Below are 23,451 nucleotides of genomic sequence, written 5' to 3' on the forward strand. Positions count from 1 at the left end.
GGTATACCATATACTAGGGACTCACAAGGGTACCCCAGTAACCAAACTGGAGTGTACCTAAAGTACACATAATCAATTTAGAGAGGAAGCAGCTAGGCTGGGGTCCTGGATAGCAGGGCCCCAGCCAGACTAAAGTTGAAAAACAGTGAAACACCATCAAAAAGTGGGGGTAACTATAGTGAGCAGACCCTACATATTGACACATGCATTTGTCTGGTTAGTACATTCAGTGCATGGTGACTTGTATTATTTGGGAATTGCAGTTAATGTTTGTAGTAGTGGTGTGCTGAATGCTTAGTTGTGCAAGACAGATTAGGAAGTGTAAATAATTCACATAAATGTTGTTTTGGGATTACTATATTCATATTTATTGTCAATGTCATATGGAGTCTAGTTAGCAGTTTGGGAAAACAGTGTAATACTCATCTGTGTGTTGTTGTGTAGATGGATACATGATGATTGTGCTTGTCCAAGTGTAGTGGATGGGAGGGGGGAGGTAGTACTCTGTTGCAAGAGATACATATGTAGTACTCTGGTGTGTGTGCTGGTGCAAACTGGGAAAGAGTGTTACCCTGTCTTCAGACGTTGCATGGAGTAGTACTCAGTAATGTGATAAGTTGGGGAAGAGTAGTACCCCATCATGAGAAGTTGAATGGGGGAGACTCCCTCCCCATAGTGTGCTGATCTGGGAAAGAGTAGTATCCTGTTGTGAAAAATTGCATGGGGTAGTACTCCATGGCTGCTTTATGGGACAAGAAAAGTACCATTTCGTTAGAGGTTGCAAGGCGAAGTTCCCTATGAAGTGAAAATGTGTAGAAGTGTAGTCTCCCGTGGTGTTGTGGGAGATAGCCACAAGTACTGCTTGAGTCTTGTGAGTGTTGACCACATGTTTCTCCTGAGTTGTATGGGAAATCTTACAGGTGTGTGGTACAGGAAGCAGAGTACTTTTGGGATTGCCTTGGCTTGATTCAGTTGTTTGTAATGTAGTCGGTCAGTATTGCGTTTGAATGGTAGTGTTTGAGGCTAGTATATTGTGGAGTACTTCTTTTCATACTGAGTGTATCAGGAGTCTATGGTTGTGTTGCTGGACTGCTCTAGTGTTTTATTGTGTTAATAATGTTTCAGTAGGTGTCTACTGAAAGTTGTCATCATTGCGTTCTTGTGCAGTTTCAAGAGACATGTATGAACTACGTACAACACTCTTGCATGACAGCACCCACTGCTATATTTAATTTTATTTGTATTGTAACAATATGCTTGCTACATTTAGGCAGCATAATTTTTTTCCTACTTTTATTCTTTTATCTTGCATATTCTTGTTTAGCTAGTGTGTGTGTTTTATTGTGAATGGGTAAATGGGAGAATACAAAAATGAGTCAGTGAATGGATGAATGGAAGTATGAGTGCAACTATGAGTGACAAAGAGCATGAATGATTATTTATTTAATTTCTACCACAAGTTAAAACAATATTTTCACTTATAAGCCAGACCTAGTGGCATTTTCAGTGCTTGTTTGCATTTTATATGCATATATTTTATTTCACTCCTAAGAGAAAAGACCAATGCCTAAACTGTTCTTCAAGTGGTTTTGCTACATAGCCTAGAGCTGCTCGGATGTTCTTATGCAGACCATTTTTAGGATTAGGCTAAGGCCACTGAAGGTGAGATGGCTGATTAAAAATATTTGAACTGGCCACACTTGGTTGTGGGTCTGTTGAATAAAATACCACACACCAAGCACTTTAATGCACTTAATGTTGAAGGGTTTGTTGGCTTTCAGTTAAACTAATTAGACTTAAATGCATGATGTCGATGATTTGTAAGTGACATGCCTAAAGCTGGAAACGTAGTGCTTAATTAATTAATTAATGGCATGTGAGGGAGATGACGTCTATATTTCACTGGATCCTCACGTTCCAACACTCCCAAAGTAAGCAGAAGACGCCCGATTTATTTTGTTAGACTTGTTGATAGTTTAGTTTTTTCCCCACATGCAATTTGCACCAATGCAAGTGATCAGGAAAAGTACTTTTGTCATGTCTCTCAAACCACTAAGTGAATTAAGTATTGACATGTGTACTTGAACCATAGGTACTTCCAGCACACATTTCTCTCAATACAAACACATTTCCAGACAGGCCAGCTCTCTCTATGAACACCTGGAAGTAAAACACCAAGTAAGGCATAATGCCAACATTTAAAAGCAAGAAAGAGGTCTGTAAAAAAAAAACTGAGGAATTTATTTGGCTTGCATTGCATTTAAGACAATTTTAGGGAGGAGACAGCTAAAATAAAGCCTTTTGTGATTTAAGAAATCAAGTGTTACCATGCTGAGACAGGTGTGTTGGAACGTATGGCATGGGTCGGAATGGAAGTGCATGCAAATATTCTTCAAGTCCAGAAACACTTTGGCAATGGGGCCTACATGCATAGGAGTGCTATCTAGTACTGTAAGTGGGAGAAAAAAGTATGAGAGGTTTTTCTGAAAAAGGCATGGGCAAAGTAGTGTAACTAGGAATATTTTATAGCGCTGCCTTAGTAATACAAAACACTATGCATATATGATTATAATACCTTCATCAGCTTTATCCCAATTATTTTCATGGAGAAAAATGTAATTACTCCCAAGGCCGGGCTTACATCCCCCCTACCCTCCCAAAAAAAACGTAACAGGGGGGAGCCGCGGTCAACGGTCAATGGGTCAAGGGAGCCGCAAGTCGAAAAAGTTTGGAATCACTGATCTAGGGCTTCCTGTACGTTTTTAGATCTCGCCTGGTGTTAGCAGCGCACATGCGCTCCTTTCGCCATGCTAGGGCTTCTTGGAATCAATACAGTTCCGGAAGTCAAGTCGCTGCTCCGCCTGCATTTTTGATTTGTGCGCGTCGTTTTGCATCATGAATTATGCAAAACACAGTGTAATGATTGCACCAGAGGCAATCATTACACTGAGGGTTGCCACCCTGTCCGCTTTTGGCCCCGCCCACTGGGATTGGATCTTTTACTTGTGGAGGTACACGGCCTCCTTCAATTACTCGGTAAGCACTATATTTGTTATTTTTTTGTAAGTTTCAGCGCGTGTTGTGTGAAAGACTTCCGAAATTAAATTTGCAGGGTTTGGTCAGAGGCTCGGGACCGCAAGCACTATATTTATTATTTTTTTAAAGTTTCAGCGCTTGTTGTGTGAAAGACTTCCTGAATTAAATTTGCAGGGTTTGGTCAGTGGCTCTGGACCGCGAGCACTATATTTGTTATTTATTTAAAGTTTCAGCGCCGCACAATGCCGACAGCTTGTTCTGAGCAGGTTACCGTAATTGCCCCCGCTTAGCTGTGCGATCCTTCCCCGCTGATGATGTGCCATGTAGGTTGCACTACTTACACTTCATTCTCCAGTCTCAAAATGGCAGGTAGAGGAGAAGCGCTTCCCCGCACTGGGAGATTTGGGTAAGAATGAAAAAAAATACACTGCACAGCTATTCCAAGGCTCTCTCCTGAGCACGCAAGAGTCACTCTTGGACACACAATTCGAGCAATGTCTTTTTATATGAGCCGAGCTCAAGGGATTTTTTTTTGTTCAATAGTTCTTATTTTTCTGTAAAGTTGCTCCTGTGTGTGAAATGTTGGGTTTAGTGATCTTGATAGGGGGAACGGCAAGGGAGGTGGTGATCATCTTAAATAAAAAAAATAAAAGAGAAGAAAATTTGAAAAGTTCAAATGTTTTGGAAGAGGCAAAAAAGAAATTGAAGGAGGTCAATGTAGAAATAGACTCCTTTAATAACTACCTCCTACAGAATAAAACCGACAAAGTAATGAAGGGCATAAAGTTCTTTTCACAGGAACAAATGTATCCATACCTACTGGAGGATTATAAAGCCAATGGTCCCAGAGAAGGTATGGGGAATTACGGTTGGGGAAAGAGACAAGTAGTCACATTTTCAGATACTTCTGAGTCAAGTACAAAAGGGGGTTCAAAACACTTTGATCAGTTTGGAGATAGACGGCCACAACAATCCTCCAACGAGGTGTTTTTAGAGCACAAACTGGGAGGGTATTCGGGTCGATCTCAAAATCTAACAAGGTGCAGATATCACAACATGGATCAGTCACACCATTATCTATAGACGCACTAACAGCAATACTTATGAACATTGATAACTTACCCATATTTAATCTCCCCAAAATAGAGGCAGAGCCCTGTACTATTCAAGTTTTGACCTAAGGTTTAACATGTGTACCAAGCCAGAGGATTCAATAAGTTCGAACTTATTAAAGACCTCCATACTTTCTTTCGCCATGCATGCCTAAAGAATGTTTTGCTAATGAAGATTGCTCCCTGGAGCTCAATTTGTGAGGGCTCAAACCTCCATCAGATTTTATGCCTAGCCTAGACAAATTGGGCCCTGAAGTAGAGATATTTGAGATGGCTGTGCTGAACAAGATACTTAAGATTTTGAGGTACATACCTGAACAGAATTTGTCTAAGGAAGAACGCAGAGCCCTCACCAAATTACAACAAAATGAACAAATTACTATCAAACCCAGTGGCAAGGGAGGCACCGTTGTTTTGTTTGATAAAAATGTGAATATGGAAAAGATGAGACCTATGCTGTCTGTTCTAGAGCATTATCAGACAATCAGAGAATACCCTATTAAAACTGTTATCCGTCAGATCAATAGGATCAGCAAACAAGCCCTATAGAGAATATTATTAATACACAGGAATGTGTGTTTCTAAATGGAAGTCAATGTTGGACTCCAGCTATCTATGGGGTGCCCAAAACACAAAAGAATACACTTGATCTTCCCCTCTGCCCGATAGTATTTACTATTGGTTCATCTACAGTGCCCATTTCCAAATACATAGATAGCTTCTTGAAACCTCTTGTGACTACTTTTACATCTTATGCGAAGGACACAAGCCACATGAAACTCTAAAGTGGCTGGCATACAATTGAATCGAAATAGGAAGCTGTTGGTTATAACGGACATCAAAGCACTCTAGACGAATATTCCTCAAAAGGATGTACTGATTGCTGTTAGTACCACTTTGACACATGAAATCCTGGACGGTCCTGTGAAATTAATTTTTACAATGCTTGGAAATAGTATTGGGCAACAACTATTTTGAGTTTGATGGAGAGTTATATAAACAACTGAAGGGTGTCAGTATGGGAGCCCCTGTTGCTCCAAATGTGGATATATATGCGATTAGTTGAAGAGAAACATATTTACCACAAAGTGGCCCCATTTTTTTGTGTTTACGTATTTTATTGTATTTATAAGAAAAGGTATACAATGGAGGCATACTGCAATACATACAAGCAAAAAGGTATACATAGTACACATTTCAGTATAATGAAAACCATATAACAATAATCCTTGCTGGAGAAGTATCAGAGAAAGTACTCATATCAGTGCAAAATGGGAGTAGCCCCTTTTTTAAAAATATTAAATCCTGGTCAAGATTCATTGGTGATATTTTTTTTATTTGGGAAGGAGAGTAGGAAGTACTCAGTGAGTTTCTTATTTGGATTAACGTGTGACACTAATCTTAAATCTGCCCCATAGGGCAGCATGACTAGGGTACAATTCCTGGATATTTTCATACAACATTGTGAGGGCAAACTCGAAGTCTCTCTATATACTAATTTTACTGCAAGGAACACATTACTACATTTCCGAAGCTTTCAGCCTCGTAGTCAATTGCTCCGTATTAGTAGAAATTGTACTATTATACAGGAGTTTGACCACAATGCAGATGTGTCGCGAGATTACTCTAAACACCTTGTGTGTGATGCAGGTAAAAGGGTGAGATGCTACCATAAAAAAGAAGGATTCCATATACCAATATTCCCCCATTATTGTGTTTTATCCAATTCTGAGCCTACTTTAACAGAGTTCAACCAACGGAGCCCTAGGAAAGTTTGAGATATTAGTAATTTACTATACTATACTGGAAACAGGAAAGTAGCAACATCCTGCTGGTCACCTGTCACCTCTAGTGAGTATTTATCTCTGACACATACAGTAGTATATACTCTTTGTAAGTTTCAATTCATCGGGATACTCTTGCAAGAGAGGACCACAGGAATAATTGACTTTGAGGTGTTGAGTTGCGCGTGTCTTTGTGGCGCGGTAGCCTGGATCTAAGTTATTACAAAGATGGCACTGCGGAAATACAGTGCATCTTTAGTGTGTACATAGAGGCCTTTTTTCAATAGAACTTTTTCCTTGTTGCAGGTAATTACATGTATGAGATTTAGAGGGAAGAACGTCCACAGTATGGAACGGGTATATTGGAGCACTTTTAGCCCAACTGTTTATCAATATGGACAACTGAGATAATATGAGTGTTTGAGAATAGGTGGTTTTAGTCATTTTGAGGATTGTCTGATTGATAGGACATTCTGTATATCATCTACACATTTTTCTTGCTGCAGTTGAATGCTAAAAAGTGACAAGGCTACCCTCCTTTAACATGCCCGACGAGGCTAGTATTCATGTATACAGGACTAGTCCACCAAAAACCCGGATGGTTATGGTAAGTTGACATCAGGACAGTGTATAGGGCGAGAGATCTGAATATGGGGTAAATGTGGTGTGAGGAAATACAATATTAGAAAGTTATTTTCTAACATTGAGGCTAGCTGGGGATCGTCTCTAATTTGGTGGCATAATTCTCAATAAGGGGGTGGCTTGTGCTAATTCTGTATGTGATTCCTTCTATGGCGGCTCTCTAAGGATGGGATGGTGTTGGTTCTTTTGTTTTCAGGTGATCTGTGTTCAATTGGTGCTTTATACTTTGAGGTACACATGTGTGTATTGGAGTTTTTTTCAGGTGTATAGTGTTCAATACATTTCTTTTCTATATTTTCCTTTGGACTCATTGTAATTTGTTATATTTGTAGGTAACTTTGCCACTGCTCTTGCCATCCTCTGGATTTTGCACTGGTCTTTTGGTGCCCAGGTTAAGGTGTACGGTGTTGTCCGTGTGACACTGAAATGCACTTTGGAACGAAATGAGTACTATTGTGCTAATGACCAGAGGATATCAATGCAAAGTCACATCAGTTTCATGATAAGGACATGTGTACATGATTGGGGGATATCAAGAAAATAAGATACTGTTGGTTATCAATGAGAAGAGGATGTTAACATGTATATACCTGGATATAACATCTGTATGCATGAGATGGTTATTAACATGACATTTGAAGAATAATTTAAATGGGAACATTTTATTTTCTTATGTTGGACACTTGATGTCCATGAGGCATAAAGATTGTTTTTATGAGATGACGTAAGTGGTACTGTGTGTGTTATGAATGAATGAGGTTTTAAAAGGGGGGGGGGCAGTGCACAATGCAATGAGACAGTAATAAACCTGAACTCTTTATTGTATTATGTTATGAACGGTACATTAAATTAGCTAAAGTGCAATTAAAACAATTATAAACCATTGTCTTTTGAAAGTGATGGCATGCCTTAATGAATGAAAATAGATTTCGATATTAAAGCGGTCTTTTGATTGATGATGTAGTGAACTTTGTACTTTTGAGGGGGGATTAGGTGTTTTTTTGGTTCTTTTTGGCATTCCCTGTCCCGCTCCTCATTGTTAATCAGGGGCCCCATATTTTTTGTAATTTGTAATCAGGGATCTAACAAATGACTTTCAGCAGGTTGGTGGTTGCTGTGGTAGGCTTTTAAAGATTGGCGTGAAGTGCAAAGCACTGATGCACACACTTGCTCTTTGCCCCTCCATTTACAATTCTCTGTGGTTAGCATAGTTCCTGAATACTGTGCCCTTTTGACGAGCACTGAGCACTCTAATAACCTATGCAACCCAGGTAAACGTTATCTGGTTGAGCTGATTTTAAGTTCAAAATTTCTGCTGTTGTCTCAATATTTCACGCTCCTTTTATTGTCTCAAAATGCACAATATTTAGAACTATTACAGTGCATCGACATATTTGCATTTGAGATTTGGTGCAATTTTTATGTATTTTATTGTATATTTCATTCACTTATTCAGTTTTTTTGATCTTGCAGGACACAAAGTTATGGATAATCATGGAGTACTTGGGAGGAGGATCTGCACTAGACTTAGTAAGTGCTGGTTTATTGTGTCCACAGTTCTACTGCTTGTAGAGCTTGATTCCTTTTTGCATATGAGTAAATCCATTTGCGTGCACATGAGTAGATGTGTGAGGAACCATGACTTCCAATGGGATCATTATGAGCCACAATGTTATCATCCAATCTTTCTTTTGGACACATTGGTCAAGATATCGGTGAGAGTCATCCCTGCAAGGGTTGAGGTGTGGGCGGGAGAGCATAGCACCTTGACGGATATCCAATATGGATTTCGGAGAGGCATAGGCACTGTGGAACAGTGTCTTAACTTGTCCCTATTAATCTTAAAATATACAGCTGCTGAAAGGGGTACTGTTTTCTCAGGTTTTATGGACCTGTCAAGTGCATCTGACTGTGTCTCCCATAGTAAACTGTGACAGTTAATGGGGGATATGGGGGTGGATGGGAAAATAACTAACATTATCAGAGACATTTACATGATGACCAATGCCAGAGCTAGATTTGAAATAGAGGGAGGGTGCACAGGGGAGTTTTCTATAGCTAGGGGATTGAGGCAAGGCTGTGTCCTTGCACCTTTCCTCTTCAACCTATATATTAACCATCTGAAAATGGTGTTAGTGGAGGGTAGCAGGGATATGGCCTAGCTCGGCCATGATCCAATTTCTGTATCCTCTTCACAGGTGACGCAGTCCTTATGGCCTGCATTCCTAATGCGCTCCAGCTTCTGATGGACACATTTGCAGCTTATAGGGAGACCTGGATCTAAAGGTTAATCTTAAGAAAACATTTCTAATGATGTGTGGGGCTCCTATCCCTCTGAAGAAAGGATTTAGTGTTCAAGGCATAATCTTAAAACAAATGCATGTGCTGTCTTATCTGGGTGTCATGCCACACTATATTAGGACTGGTGCATATAGACGGTGGAACGTAGAGTTAAACCTTTACTCCTACGTCAAGGTATATGGACTAAACAAGAGACTGGCTTAAATAGGAGAGAAGGGGCGGACTGAATATCGCTTGAACAGACATTACAAATACCTTGCATAAAAACATAAAGCTCTTATGCCGTGGGATAGGCTGACCAAACTATTTTGATGTTCCTGAACTGCTGTCGGATCCCAGGAAGGCAGATCTCAAACATGTGTGTTATCAATTTTTTGATCAGGAGAAATTGTTAATATTGGTCACAAAACGAGCTTCAAAGCATGCAGTGATTTGACACCTGAGGGTGGGCTCCAGCCCACTTTATCATCAATTTTTAATACCCAGTGTTGATATGTTTAGCACGTTTTGGTCTTAACATAGTTTGCCATATTGCTACTTTCCCACACATTAATGAATCAAAATCCCTGGCTAAATGTCTCATTGATAATAATTTATTCCAAGGTATTTTACATTATCATGTGGCTTTTAAAAAGTCTTTAGGTTATTGTATCTAAGACCCCTTAAACAACATAACTTAAGATCTAGCAGATGGCTTTAATTGATCTGCAATCACCTATGATATGTGCAGGGCCAGGGTGGTGTGGCGGGGTGGGGGGGAAGTTGACAGATGATGGAATAGGTATAAATAAATAAAAAATACCTATTCCGTCGTCTGTCGGCTTCCCGCCCTGCCACCACTACCCGCCCCTTTGCCGGCCACCGCAGGATATGTGCATGTGTTTCCTCTTATCTATGCCATGTTTTACAAATTAGGAAATGTATGGGGGATCAATGGGATGATTATGTGCAATCGGTAATGAAGTAATACTGTTTTTTAGGGGTTTTAATTAAAGGAAACTGTATGTTTTGGTACAATACATATGTAAACTGTACTTTTATGGCTTTGTATAGCGAGCGGCATAAAGGTATTGACTGACTGATGTGAATTGATTAATCAACATTAAATACAAAATCCTTAACCTCTCTACTTTACCAGTGTAATGTTTTACTCTTTCTCAAGAGGTCAGAATATTCGAATAGGTGGTAAGAAGTATGGCAGCTAAATCCTCCATGCTTTGTTTGAAATCTTTTGCAAGCATCTCATAGTAGCCATTCAGAAAGGACTAAATTATGCATCATTTTTTTTTCAATCCTTGTAGAAATGTGATCATTTTTTGCAAGACCCTCTGACATTTACATAGAATTACATTTTTCTCTGCGCCTATTATCCAGGCACATGTATAATTTCAAGGGTGCATTCTAAAGCGCGTTGGATATATATTTAACTTTGTCATGGGGTATGTGAATCAGAGTCTTCAAATCACACATCAGTTCAACCAAAGGCAATTACCTGTGATTGCTCCTATTTTTCTTTAAAATCCACCCCTTCCTAACTACTCTTTTTCACTGTTTTTCGACGTGCAGGTAAAACTGGGAGAAGAAAGAAGGGGAGTGGCTGTCAGCTTTTCTATTATAAAGGAAGTGAATGTATTCGTTTCTGTGCAATTATCCTTCCCTCTGAGCATAGTAATCATTTTTTACTATGCATCACGTGTGAATCTGAATTGTATTTGGTTGTGGGTCGTTTATTGAAGCTTAATGAGTTTCAGCGCGTGCGATGCTTTCTCCCTTCAGAGTAATGTTGCAGGTGAAGCAGATGGTACATTTCACGACACATTACAAGCTCCATTGCTTCCCCTATCCTTTACCTCAGTAATGCTTTGAATCACCTTTCTCAGTGACTAACCAGCTTTCTCCCCAGTGGTGGAGCAAGGGGGGGTCAGTCCTCCCCAGGCAGCGCGCGCAGGGGCGGCTCTAGCCTCATGGTGGCTCTGGGCAGGAAGCGTAGGTAGGGGGCCCCGGAAGAGGGGGTTCAGGCGGGGCAGAGCGCGGAGGCTAGTGAAGAGAGGGGGGGGTCAGGGTGTTTGGAAGTGGAACAGAGCCGGAGGCCGCCAAATCCCTGGCAGGGGCCGCCACCCAAATATGTATCCATCCTCAGAGGATTATTATATTAAGGATTTATATTGGCGTGGTGGCCTATGGGGTTTGGTGGCCCTGTGCAGGTGCACAGCTTGCACATGCCTAAGGCTGCCCCTGCAGCGCGAGTTTTGGGGCGGCGGCCCCCCAGCTCTTACCTACCGTCTCAGGCGGCAATGCCCCTCCCAGCCCCCCGCTCTTCCTTGCAGCTGCCGGCGGGCGGCAAACGCAGGGAGCGCCCTGGGTGGTCTAAGAGCTAGCCACGCAACTGTATCTCCCAACAAAAAATCACATGTTCTCTTACTTCCTTTTTTACAGTTACTATTTGCATTGCATGTTTATTACTGCTTTTTGTATTGTGACCTCGATACCAATTCTAGATCCTTCATTCCCCCATACATCTTTATTCCATCAATATATTTCTGCCCTCCGGGGTGTAGCTTAGGCAATAATGTTAGGGAATGTGAGTCTGAGATTTCCCAACAAGGAGCACTCAACTCGAAAAGGATAGGGCGGGCTGGGGCCATGAGATAGTGGTAATGGGTAGGGTTTATTTGGAGTAAGGCCAGCCAGCCTAGCGGCTCTGCGGCATAGTCTTGACTATGTTGTCCACTCTAGTTCAGTTCCTTCATAGAGCAATATGGGGCAGAGGCATCCGGTAGACCAGGCTAATGTAAGCCTGTGCCTAACATCAGCAGACCAGGCTGAGGATGGGCACCAAAAGTAGGCCTTTATGACACACTGAAAGGCAAAGAGAGAAATACACACTACCTTCAGACTCATCTCCAGAGCTCTTGTGTCCCGTCGTGAACGCTCACCCACAATCGGAACTCACTCAGAGACCTCGAAGCGCTCTATATACATAAAAGAGTCATATGTTGTATGAAAAAACTACAGAAACACAACATATGGAAAAAATACACTTAGAGAATGCAAGGTCAAGTTAAAATGTAATGTAAACAGGGAGTGCATTGCTATTACCTCAAGACTTTCTACAGTCGTTGTGAATGTGTGCATTGTTTTTGCCTGTGAAGGACATCAATTTAGGAACCGATAGAGACTCATTTCAAAGTCTTTAATTAGGGCAGCATCTGAACCTGGCAGGGCACACTTGAAGCCCTGTAAGCAGGATACTGATGTGGAGTGACAGGCAGGGGACAATCAGATCCATGCCCGCAACCCTGCCTGAGCGTCAAACACATCTTCGTCTTCTTAAGTGACTCTGCAATCCCAGGACCATTCATAGAGGTGGGTGAGCTTTAAAAATATAGCATTAACTGAGCATTTAAGTGGCTTCTGTCTGCCCCCACGTTCTAACCTCATGCCCAAAGAATTAACAAAAAAGCAGTGACCTTTGATTTACAATGGGCAACAGAAAGAGATACCCATCTAGTAGCTGAATTGCACAATGTGAAACCAGAATATCTGGGGTCAACCCCAGCTTCCCCACTTGAACAAATTGTGCGATCCTAGGCAAATAGTATATTTCACAAAGCCTCCCTTTTCTTCAAGATCACACATGAGTATACATTCAAATGTGTGAATACTGGAAGTGTGTTGTACAAAAACCTCTTGTGTGTAACAGACTAGATTGGTGCTCCATCTATAATCAGAATCTGGGCCACATAAGGTGTACACATGACAACTGCCTCGCCTTTGATTCTCCTAGTGGCATTCTTGTCAGAGTCGGGGTAGGAATGCATGTTTGTAACTTGATGTTGTAAAACTATAAATTTTAATAAAGGCCTCTCAATTCAGATATATGGCCTGAAGGTGAAATGCATCCGCATGATAAAGAAGTACACTGTTTTTTTTAAAGCGACACTATCATCTTTTTACATGTTTGTTGCGTGATTTACATGCCAAATATTTTCATGACTGGGCTCAAGCACAGGCTTTTAGAGTCAAGCCTGACCCTTGGATTGGTACCAGCTTAACTCTCCCTATTAATATAATGGCTTTCCCACCTCTACCCAGTTTGCATCAACAGTGACTTGATGCCACTGTTGCTGCAGACAACTGACCCGAACGATTAAGTAATTATTTGGGGGGTGTTCCACACAGTGGTGTAATGAAACTTGAGGTGACCCCCTTGCAAGGTATGTGGAGGGGGCCCCTCTGGACTCAATCAGGAGCTCTCCTGCCAGGGTACTAAGTTGAGGGGGCCCTCTGGAGTGTGGGTACCCACCTGCATTGATGGGCTGTGGGGGCCTATGTTACGCCACTGGTTCCACCCCATACACCCCCGCTAAAGCTACATCCTTGTCTGTTCTTTTGTTTTCACATGAAAACAAGGCTGAATTGGGGAACCAAAAGCAGCCTGGCAAAAACTAGCCTCGATCCCTCCATCTCAACATGCTCTCTCTCTCTCGGTTTCCATCCATCCATTCTCTTTCTCTCCTCTCTTCTCTCTCTCTGGTCGCTTTCTCTCTACCTTCCTTCTGCCTTCCTCTCTTTCTGTCACTCTCTTGAAACCTCCCGTGCCTGCTGCACTTAACCTCGGGAGTTGAGGAAAAGGTGACAGACGCAGCAGAGGTGGCCATGGGCTTTTTCAAAACTGGCCTCCAAGGGCTTCAGCCCACTTGGGAAATGCCCAGTGGAACAAAGGGCTTTTCTGGCCCTAGTGAAAAGTTACCTATTAGTACGGAATGTGTTTTTCCAGCATTGTAAGCTCTAGAAATATGAATAAACATTCTAGGGAAAACACGCTGTAAAGACTAGAGTATCAATTGGCGTCACACCAAAGTGACAAGTAGCTATGCCACCTTCTAGATGAGGGAATATGCCAGTTAAATGCCCCCCTCCTCTCATCAAGCCTTTTCTGGACCAAGCCCCTTCCAGAGATCACAAACCTTTCCAATCATCCCCACCCACAGTCCTTACCTCACCTTAATCATGCTATTTTTAGAGAGTTTCTACTCGAGTGAACTGTGCCACCAACCTTGGCTATACCCCTTTGTGGGTAAGTACAAACTGTCCAGAGGACAATATTTTTTGGGAGTTCACACCTCACCTGCCAATATGCCACTTATAAAATTATGGCAGCGTGTAAGTAGCAGAAGGCCGCTATTAAATGTCATAGCATCTGGCAAAGCCTAGCAACTGCTAGTGACTGTGCCTGGAATTCTATTCGCATTACAAACACAAACAGAATCCCAGCTTCACAATAAATCTGATGGACGGCACTGGGTAAGTGGGTCCCAAAGCAGTCATAGGGGAAAAAACAGACAATTAATATGCAAAGAGAGTATAGAATATATAATGCAAATATAACACATCCCCCCTTCAAAGAAATCATAAAACAAACAAATGAACCTCACAATATGTTTAATTCTTCTAGAGGGAGTTCTGTTTCTTCATGACTGCTTGAGCCAGGCAGCCGCAGAGTCTTCAACGCAAACGGCAATGATTCTTTCACTATCCAATTCGCTTACAGAAGGTATGTTTGTCTAGTCTAAACCAACTTTAATACCATCTTCCCCGCCAAACTTTTGAGGTTCTGAATCTCAAAATGGAATCCCAACCAACATCTTCAACATTTGCAACATCACAACACCTCACAACTTGCCTCACATTCCAGACTTTACCATCCATATTCACTAAATTATGAGGGTTCACCTTCTTCACCTTAATTCGTTTACTAAATTAGGATGCCTTCTTGTTGACATGGCCTGGTTTGAGAATCCTACCATCTTTTCCTATTTTTAAATCAGACAACTACACCTTGTTTTTCTCACCACATCTCAACTAAGACACACTTGTTTTGACTTCCACACAGTTTTACAAACCACTAAAGACCAAATTTGGATTACACCTCCCTTCATTTTGGGTGTAAACATTTTTAGTGTCATTTAAGTCAACCAAACAAAATAAAAATAAAGAACCATAGATCAATCCCTTCCCCCCTAAAAACATGTAGAGACCTCCACCCTCTGGTCTTACCACCCTCCCTCCGGCTACTCCTGCATATTATGTAATCCAAAGCTCCTCCCCTCCCGCCCACTTGCATCTGTTGTAGTCCAAAGCAGGATCAACAACTATACTTATGGCTTGAGATTCAGGTTCAAGGGAGTAATGGTTTGCTTTTCAGGTCAAAATTGTTTGAGTAGTAGACCTCTATCCTGGAATTGTCTAAAATCTTAAGTCCCCCGAGCGTCTTGGGCAAGTGTAGTTCTATAAAATCTTTACCATAACATTCCAACTATGGGCCTCCACAGTTTTGTAAAGTCTTTTTCTGTAACCTTAGGGTGACTTCAATAGTTTTTCCATCCCAGCCACCAAAGGCATTCCTCAGTTGTGGTAAGCACCGACTTCCAAATAGGTTGTATCCGGGGACGAGGCCACAGACTATGCGTCTAAGTCCTATTTTCTTTACACTCCCTCCAACACTGTGCACCTAGTCCATCTGTGGTAGTCATGCCGGGGCCTGGTTTAATCTATATAAATATTTAGAAAATTGTTGCTCCTCCTCCTGATTTGGTAGGAAAGATATTCGTATGAATGAGAATATCATCCTATTGTTTCTCGTCTAATGTTAACCTTCATTTAAGTAGCATGAAAGGACTTTCTTCTGGTATACTATGCAGTGTTATGTTGTACAACAACAGATTCTGATGTAAAAACGCTTTTCAATCCAATTTTTTGTCCAATGGACAAGATCCGTATAATATTGTCTTTAATTATAATATTAAATCTTTGTACTTGCCCATTGGACTGTGAGTTATATAAGGCAGTAATGACGTGTCTGATTCAACGTTTCTTTAAAACATTTTTAATTCCTGTGGAAACTAGTTAGACACAGTTGGCAGCGACCATAGTTTCTGGGTATTCCTCCCTGGCAATCAGTTCTTGATAATCCAGTTACAAAATCAGTAGTAAGTTGCCTAACCACTTTTACTTCCCACTACACCATGAACAAACCTAAAATGTCGAAGGCCAGAGATTCTGCCAGAGATTTTGAGGCCACACCAGGGGGCGGTCTTGGTTTTTAAGGTCCTCTCACATTTGCAACTCTCCATGCAATCTCTTACCACTTAACCTCTTCTCTATCAATTCAGGGCAAACAAAAAATAACTATTCAACAATTTGCTAATGGAGGATATTCCAGGATGTCTTTCATGGACAATTTCGAGAATAGCTTTATGAATGCCATCTAGGGTTATTTACCTGATTACACCAACATTTACACTTCCACCTTCTGCTCACTAGACACCTGATAATATGAACAGTGCATGACATCTATCATCTTGTGACCAGGCAAATCATTCTGAAAACCTCTCCTTACAGTCTTCAACACTTCATCCATATTCTCTGCATCCTCCCACGCTTTCTTGCATATTCCACTAAGCTCTCCTCTTATCTTGTTGATCGTAACTATGACTTCCAGGCAATTGCTATCACACTCAGTATTGCTTCCCGTTGTCTCACAACAACGCCTTAACAGCAGTATGCCTTGATGTTCTTTTTCACAGGGGAATAGACTATACAGATGTTGTAATCCTGCAGTATTGAATACAGTCTAGCAATGCAGGCTGTCAAAGTCTACTCACCATTACCCCAGGGAATAAAATTCCCATGAAAGGTTTATGATCAGTCACAGCTGAAATATTGCTGTATATTGACCCCGGGGCGGCACCAAGAACGTCAGTATAAAAGGCATCAGAGGGACCCATCTAGAGCATATAACATCTGGTGGCATATATGAGGACAAAAAAAAAGTCAGAACTGAAATTGACAACCCCAAAGGTAATTTCAAAAGTGTTCAAGGCCCTAGATTTATGCAAGTAATTCATTTTCAAAGACAGTGTACTTCCTTTTTTTTAGTTTTCAAGGTTTGAGATACAAATGCCATATTCCATTCTTCCTTGCCTGCCGGTCGGGCTATTACAGCCTTCTTTCTATACTTGCTGGCAAAGCATCCATTGCTGCAATACATGACATTTCTGCACAGAACGATTTTAAATTAGTCCCATTCACAACATCAATTTTGACTTTTTCAAATGCCAGTTGTTGTTCTTTGTCGCTGAAATTTAACCTTTTTCAAACCAGTTTCCTTAAGAGCTCCATTTTCTTCAGCAAAGTAATTTAGAAATTTGCTGTTCTATTCATAAAAATGTGTGAATGATGACAGATTCTTCTTTTGAGTCAGGAGATGAGGATGTCTGAATATTTTCCACTAACGATTTCCTTGGTACCCCCACTTCTCTCGAAATGGAATAGGCTAAATAATCAACATCCCTTTGGAATAATTAGCAGTTTTCTCTCTTAAATGTCAGACCACTGCACTGTAATCTTTCACATACTATCTAAATATACCCTTTATGTTTTTCTTCATTAATAGAAAAAAATAAGAATACCGCCTAGGAAGCACCTCCTGAACTGTTACGTGTCCATGAGGTATGATAAAAGCCGTTAGAAATTTGGTGCCTGATTGAAAGTTTAGCAGAAGGCCACACTGTCACAAATGCGATAGATATCCCGCTCACCATATTACAAGTTCCACTGGATATAATGAACTTCTGCGTATGGTGGATGGGATATCTTTCAAGTTTGTGATAGTTTATCCCAGCCACCAGACTTTAAATCAGGCCCTTACTTTCAGGGACCAAAACTATCTGATGATCGTTGAACTTAAGTCCAAGGTGGAAAAAAACAGAAGCTCCTTTGATGGTCATAATAGGTTCGTTAATATTTGTTAGAGAATGACAGTCAATAACAATGTATGCATGAACACCTTAACCTCGGGGGCAATTCTGCCACGGTGCGGGCGTTCTGATGAGTGGGCAGGGCCGTGTCGGCCAACGGAGGTAGTGCTTGCGACAGCCATTGGCCGACGGGCGCAACAAAAGGGTTAAGGACTCTCAGGTAAAGACATAGGCTCAAACTTTTATGCACCTTCTTAGCTACAACGATTGTGGAAATTACCTCCAAATCTCCTCAATTAATCGGTCAAGAATCTCCCTCAACTTTACATTTGTATAAATAGGTATATTACGCATGGCTCCAGAACCGGCGACAGTGGTCAAGAGCCTGGGTATCCAGGTGGACAGTAAGCTGTCCATGAAAAAGCAAGTTATAGCGGTGGTGGACAGCTGTGTCGGCCTTCTCCGACAACTTAGGAAAATCTCCTCGCTGCTCTCTTTTTCTACTCTGAGGAGTGCGGTTTCTGCGATGATTCTAGCCAGGCTGGACTATGGCAATTCATTGTACATAGGACTACCACAAAAACTTTTAAATAGAATGCAGACTGTCATGAATGACGCGCCAGACTCATTTTTAAAAAGCCAAGGAATACCCACGCATCCCCCCTCTTGCGGGAATTACACTGGCTGCCAGTTAAACAGAGGCTAATGTTTAAGGGGCTCTGTATTGTTCACAAGGCCCTCTATGGCAGGGCACCTACATATCTGAAATCACGCTTGACCCTCTACAAACCAGGGAGGGTGCTCAGATCTGCTGAATCCAGTTTTCTTGTTCAGCCACGCTGTAGATTGACTACAGTGGGTGGGCGTGCCTTTTCACGCACTTTGCCAGCTATGTGGAACAAATTGCCGCTGGAATTTCGGAATGAGATTAATCTAATGTCCTTCCGTAAGAAATTAAAAACTGTGCTTTTCCAGCAAGCGTGGGGCGGCCTTTAATTGTAACCAGATGTGTCCTTTATATTGCCTAGCGGACCCTGACAAAGCGCTTAGAGACCTCTGGGTTATAGTGCGCTATATAAATCAAATAAATAAATAAATAAATAAACTTTTACCATACCTTATGACCCCTTGCTTAAGTTTAATTTTAAATGACAAGTTACTTAGCTTTCCTAGATCATCGGTAAAACTTTAGTAAACAATGATCCTACCCTTTCCTCAGTACTAGCCATTAATACTTGCCCTTTAGCCCTAGTGGTTTTCAGCGAAATAGAATTTAATGTCAGAATGCCTCTTCTTAAACACTGTTTACTGTAGGGAATCCTATGATCTCAAAGCTACTCCCCTCAAATGCTTCCAGATATATATCTGATTTCTCCAAATCCCCGTAGTCTTTAATATCCACAGACTTTTCCCAAAATTGGTTGTCATCATGCTTGGTGATCCCGAATCAGTCATCAACTACAAATCTGTACCCAAAACACGCATTTGGAATTTGGGTGGACACTTGAGAGAACCAATGCTACTATCCCTTCCTCCACCACTGATAAAAGATAACATTAATTATTTTTCTGCCTATTGTCACCTACATCATTATTTTTGTTAAAAACACTTGCTATGGTGGTTTTCAAAACTTTAACTCCCCTTTTGGTTTCCCTGCACACATGGCAAAATGCCAATATTTAATTAAAAAAACAAAAACATTTTTATTGGTTTTTACAATAAACAGTACTGATTACTGGAATCCAAAATTGCAATAATGTACAAATGCACAGCTGTGTCGATCACCTGTACACCCCCATTCTAAGTTTGCATTGTCAATAACTCACACATGCCCCCTCCCCTTTTAAACACACAGTATTGACAGGCATCACAAGAATAATCCTGACTGTGTCCATTAATCGCTCAGATCCGGGTCCGACTCTTCGGGTACTGTGGGCTACATATATTCCCTCTAAAGGCATTCCACTTCCCCCATACTCGAGTCCATTTCTTAGGGCACCCTCTGTGGACAAACTCTGCCTTTTCAGCCACCATTGCACTATCCATGTCCCTGCACCACTGCTGCTGAGTGGGGGTGACCTGCGCTTCCCAGAGTTGAGCAATGTTGCATTTAGCCAGCATCATACCCAAAGTCGCCCAGTCCTGAGCTGCGTGATTAAGATCCCTCAGCTCCCAAATAATGAGTAGACACTACTTGGGGTTTGGGGAGACGGTGGGTCCACAAACCTGTGTGATTGGACCCATGATACCCTCCCAGTAGCGCACAATGTCGGGACAGTCCCACAAGGTGTGATAGAAAGTGCCCGGCGTCCCGCAGCCCCTCAGACACAACGGGGTGTTGGCTCTACCCATTTTGTATAGTGTTGTTCTCGTGTAATATGTGTGGTGTAGTATTTGGAGTTGTGCTAATTGCAATTTAGAGGGTATTGCCACTTCGCACAGGGAAGCTTGAGCCTCTTGTCAGTCCGAGTCTTCCAACTCCCCCAGCTCAGCCTGCCATTTCTCAAGAAGAGCAGCCGTGGGATCCCACTGGTTATTTAGAATTTTACGATACGTCTGTGAGATGGGTTTTTTGGTCATGTGGTCCGTCAAAAGTCTGCCCTGAAGTGGCGAGGACTCGCGGAGATCCGTGTCTGGTGGAATAACTTTCAAGAGTGCATGTTTAATTTGTAGATATCGGTAGTGTTCTGATGATGCCATCTCATATGTCTCTTGAAGTTGGGAAAAGGAGATGACCCCACCCTTTCCCCAGCAGTCCCCTATTTTTGATATACCTATGAGGTCCCATCTGGTGAAACCCTTGCTATTTCTAAGCTTACCTAACCTCCAGGTGTCCCAAAGTTGTGTGTGCTGCGTTAAGACCCCTTCCCATCCCAGCGCTCGGAGCGCAGTGAACCAAATGTGTAACGTGTGTGCAGTCGCCCCAGCATCCTACTTTTACGGGATCTATTGTAGCGTGCGTCTATCCATGCGAAGGGCAGGTTCGTCTTGAGGGGCATGTGACCACTGGTTCACCACAATGAACTGCGAGTGATGTTGGGTAGGGCAATTCCTCCGACGTACCAGCCCCGTACCAGTTTGGGCATGGCTATCCAAGCCTGCTTTCCATCCCAAAGAAGGTGGATGACTGCTGCGTTAATTGCTTTAAAGTAGGAGTGTGAAACCGGTAATGGAGTGTTCTGCAGGGCATACAGAAACCTGGGGAGTGCCATCATTTTGAACAGGGCAGCGTGATCCAGAAGCGTCAGCTGCAACGAGTGCCAGTGTTTCACGGCTTGTCTGAGTCTTTTCAGTGGTTCTGAAAGGTTTCTCTCGATTAAGTGTGCGGATTGGGAAGTGATATATGTGTTCCACGGTACCTAAACCCCTCATCCGTTACCTGTATCAGGCAGCCCGGAGGTAGCCATGGAAGTGGGCCCCTCAGCACATAGAGAACCGATTTGGCCCAGTTAATAGTATAGCCTGAAACTCTACCTTAGGACGTGAAGATATCTAATAGTATAATTATTGATTGTTTGGGGGTTGCCATATAAAGTAAGACGTCATCGGCATATATGGAGATGCGATCCTCCCATCCCTCCATCCACCTCAGCCCTCGCATCATAGGATCTCTACTTATCAAAGCCGCAAGCGGCTCCAGTACCAGAGCAAATAGGAGGGGAGGCAGCAGACAACCCTGTTGTGTTCCGCGACCTAGCTGAAAGTCGGCAGAGACTCGCCCATTAACCACCACATGCACCAGAGGCTGCGTTGATAGGAGCTGGACCCAGGCACAAAAGTTGGGCCCGAAAACAAAGTGTCTTAAAACTGCAAAATGAAGGGCCATTCAACAAGGTCAAAAGCCATACATGGCATCCAAGGATAGTATGACAGCCTCTTCTTGAATAGTCGCTATGTTGGCCATTACAGTGTGGAGTCGTCTGAGATTAAGCGCCGTGTTCCGACCCGGCATAAAGCCCGACTGATTAGGATGGACTAGCATGGTAAGGTAGGGTTGGAGCCTAGCTTCCAGTACCTTTGCAAGTATTTTTACATCTTCATTCAGCAGCGAGATCGGTCGATAAGAGGAGCACTCTTGTGGGGGTTTACCGGGTTTCGAAATTACTGAAATTGTCGCAATGCTCTGGTCTATGGGAAGCAGTCCCAACCAAGGCTGGCTTTGTACATTTTTAGTAAATGCGGCATGAGTTTACATGCCTCCTTTTTGTTAAGTTCTACAGGGATGTCATTGGGACCTAAGGCTCTCCCCGACTGGAGCCCATTGATGGCTCGTGTTAGTTCATCAGGTGTCAAGTCTGCCTCCAAGGCTTGAACCTCGTGAGGGGCAAGTCTGGGAATCTGTATATCATTGAGGAATGCCAGATTCTCCTCTTGCGTAGTCTCGGCCTTGGAAGTGTATATTATCTCATAGTGAAGTGCAAATGCATTCACTATCTCTTGCGGGTTCGTAATCACCACCCCATCATTTGAGTTCAGTTGTGCCACCCAGGGTCCAACTTGCTCCCTTTTGTCTAGCCAGGCCAGAGGTTTGCCAGCTCTATCGCCGACTTCATTAATAGTGTGCTGTACCGAGGGAGAGGAGCTTCGCGGGCGACCAAGATGGCCGCGTAAGCTCGGAGCTCCGTGGACCGTCCGATCCACCGCAATCATCCTGCTTGAAATCCTGACCCACGTTGGTGGAACTGTAATGCTGGTGGCCTACTGAGGCGGGGACTGCAATCGGCTTCCAAATCGGTGGCTCCTGAGCAACGTTACGTCGAGCTGAGCTCCGCTCCGTGACGGTGCCATTGTCCCTCCGGACTTCGTCACTTCGCCACTTCGCATGATCGGACTACGTGGTGCCCGCCTGCCGCCTCCTTGGTGAAGACACTGCGTTCCTGCCTTGCCCTCGTCGGCCTGGTCGAGACTTCTTGATCCGTCTGCCTCTCGGCTGTGGACCCAGACCTGCTGCCGCTTTGCCTTTGTTCTCCCGTACCCATCATGGCGGGCAGAGGTGATCCGGACAGGGCATCGAATAAAGGTGGTCGGGGCAAATCGCAAACACAGAACAATCGCATGGAGCGATATGTAAACCTCAAGTCACCACCTGCATCTGGGGCCGTCTCTAAAGGGACCCCATCGACTAGCCCGCCGGACGGCTCGGATCCTACCCTCATGGACATCATGGGTGCCATTACTAGCCTCCGTGCCGACGTACAGCAGCAGCACGAGACTCTGTCCCATAAAGTGGACTCCATGGCTATTGACATTACCTTTATCAGGGCCGACTTGGGCAAGACCAACGAGCGTGTGAAAACTCTCGATATCAAGACCGCCAGTCTGACCTCGGATGTCTCCGAACTGCAGATTGAGGTCCGCAACCTGCGGTCGACTACTGATCTGTTCTCAAAGCGGCTGGAGGACTTTGAGGGGCGAGCCAGGCGGCAGAACGTCCGCATAGTAGGGGTACCGGAAGGGTCCGAGAATGGCGCAGCGGACCTGTTTGTGGAGGACTTGGTCAAGACTCATTTGGCGCCCTCTGGACTGAGTAATTTCTTCTCAGTGGAACGAGCCCACCGTGTACCAGGGGGCCCACCTAAAACGGGAGCGACACCGCGACCGATCGTGGCGCGCCTCCTCAATTTCAGAGACCGAGATGCGATCCTCCAAGCATCCAGATCGCATGGGCCGCTCCACTACCAAAATGCGGAGGTGCACTTCTACCCGGACTTTACCAGGCTGGTACAGCGTCAGCGGTTGAGCTACGCGGGGGTGAAAAGACGCCTCAGAGACATGGGTCTCAAGTACTCCATGCAGTTCCCTGCGAAGCTCCGT

At 43.1% G+C, this 23,451-nt stretch overlaps 1 protein-coding gene across 1 annotated transcript in view; it reads left to right on the forward strand.

Annotated features, from left to right (window-relative positions):
* The window catches only part of STK24 (serine/threonine kinase 24), a 745,744-nt gene that overhangs the window by 534,780 nt on the left and 187,513 nt on the right, over nucleotides 1-23,451 (forward strand). The window contains exon 3 of the mRNA XM_086947876.1: nucleotides 8,048-8,104. Coding sequence (XP_086804002.1) covers nucleotides 8,048-8,104 — 57 coding nt within the window. The remainder of the gene's footprint in view (nucleotides 1-8,047; nucleotides 8,105-23,451) is intronic.

The sequence above is a fragment of the Lissotriton vulgaris genome (genome assembly GCF_964263255.1).
Source record: "Lissotriton vulgaris chromosome 8 unlocalized genomic scaffold, aLisVul1.2 SUPER_8_unloc_1, whole genome shotgun sequence".
NCBI classification, from domain to species: domain Eukaryota; kingdom Metazoa; phylum Chordata; class Amphibia; order Caudata; family Salamandridae; genus Lissotriton; species Lissotriton vulgaris.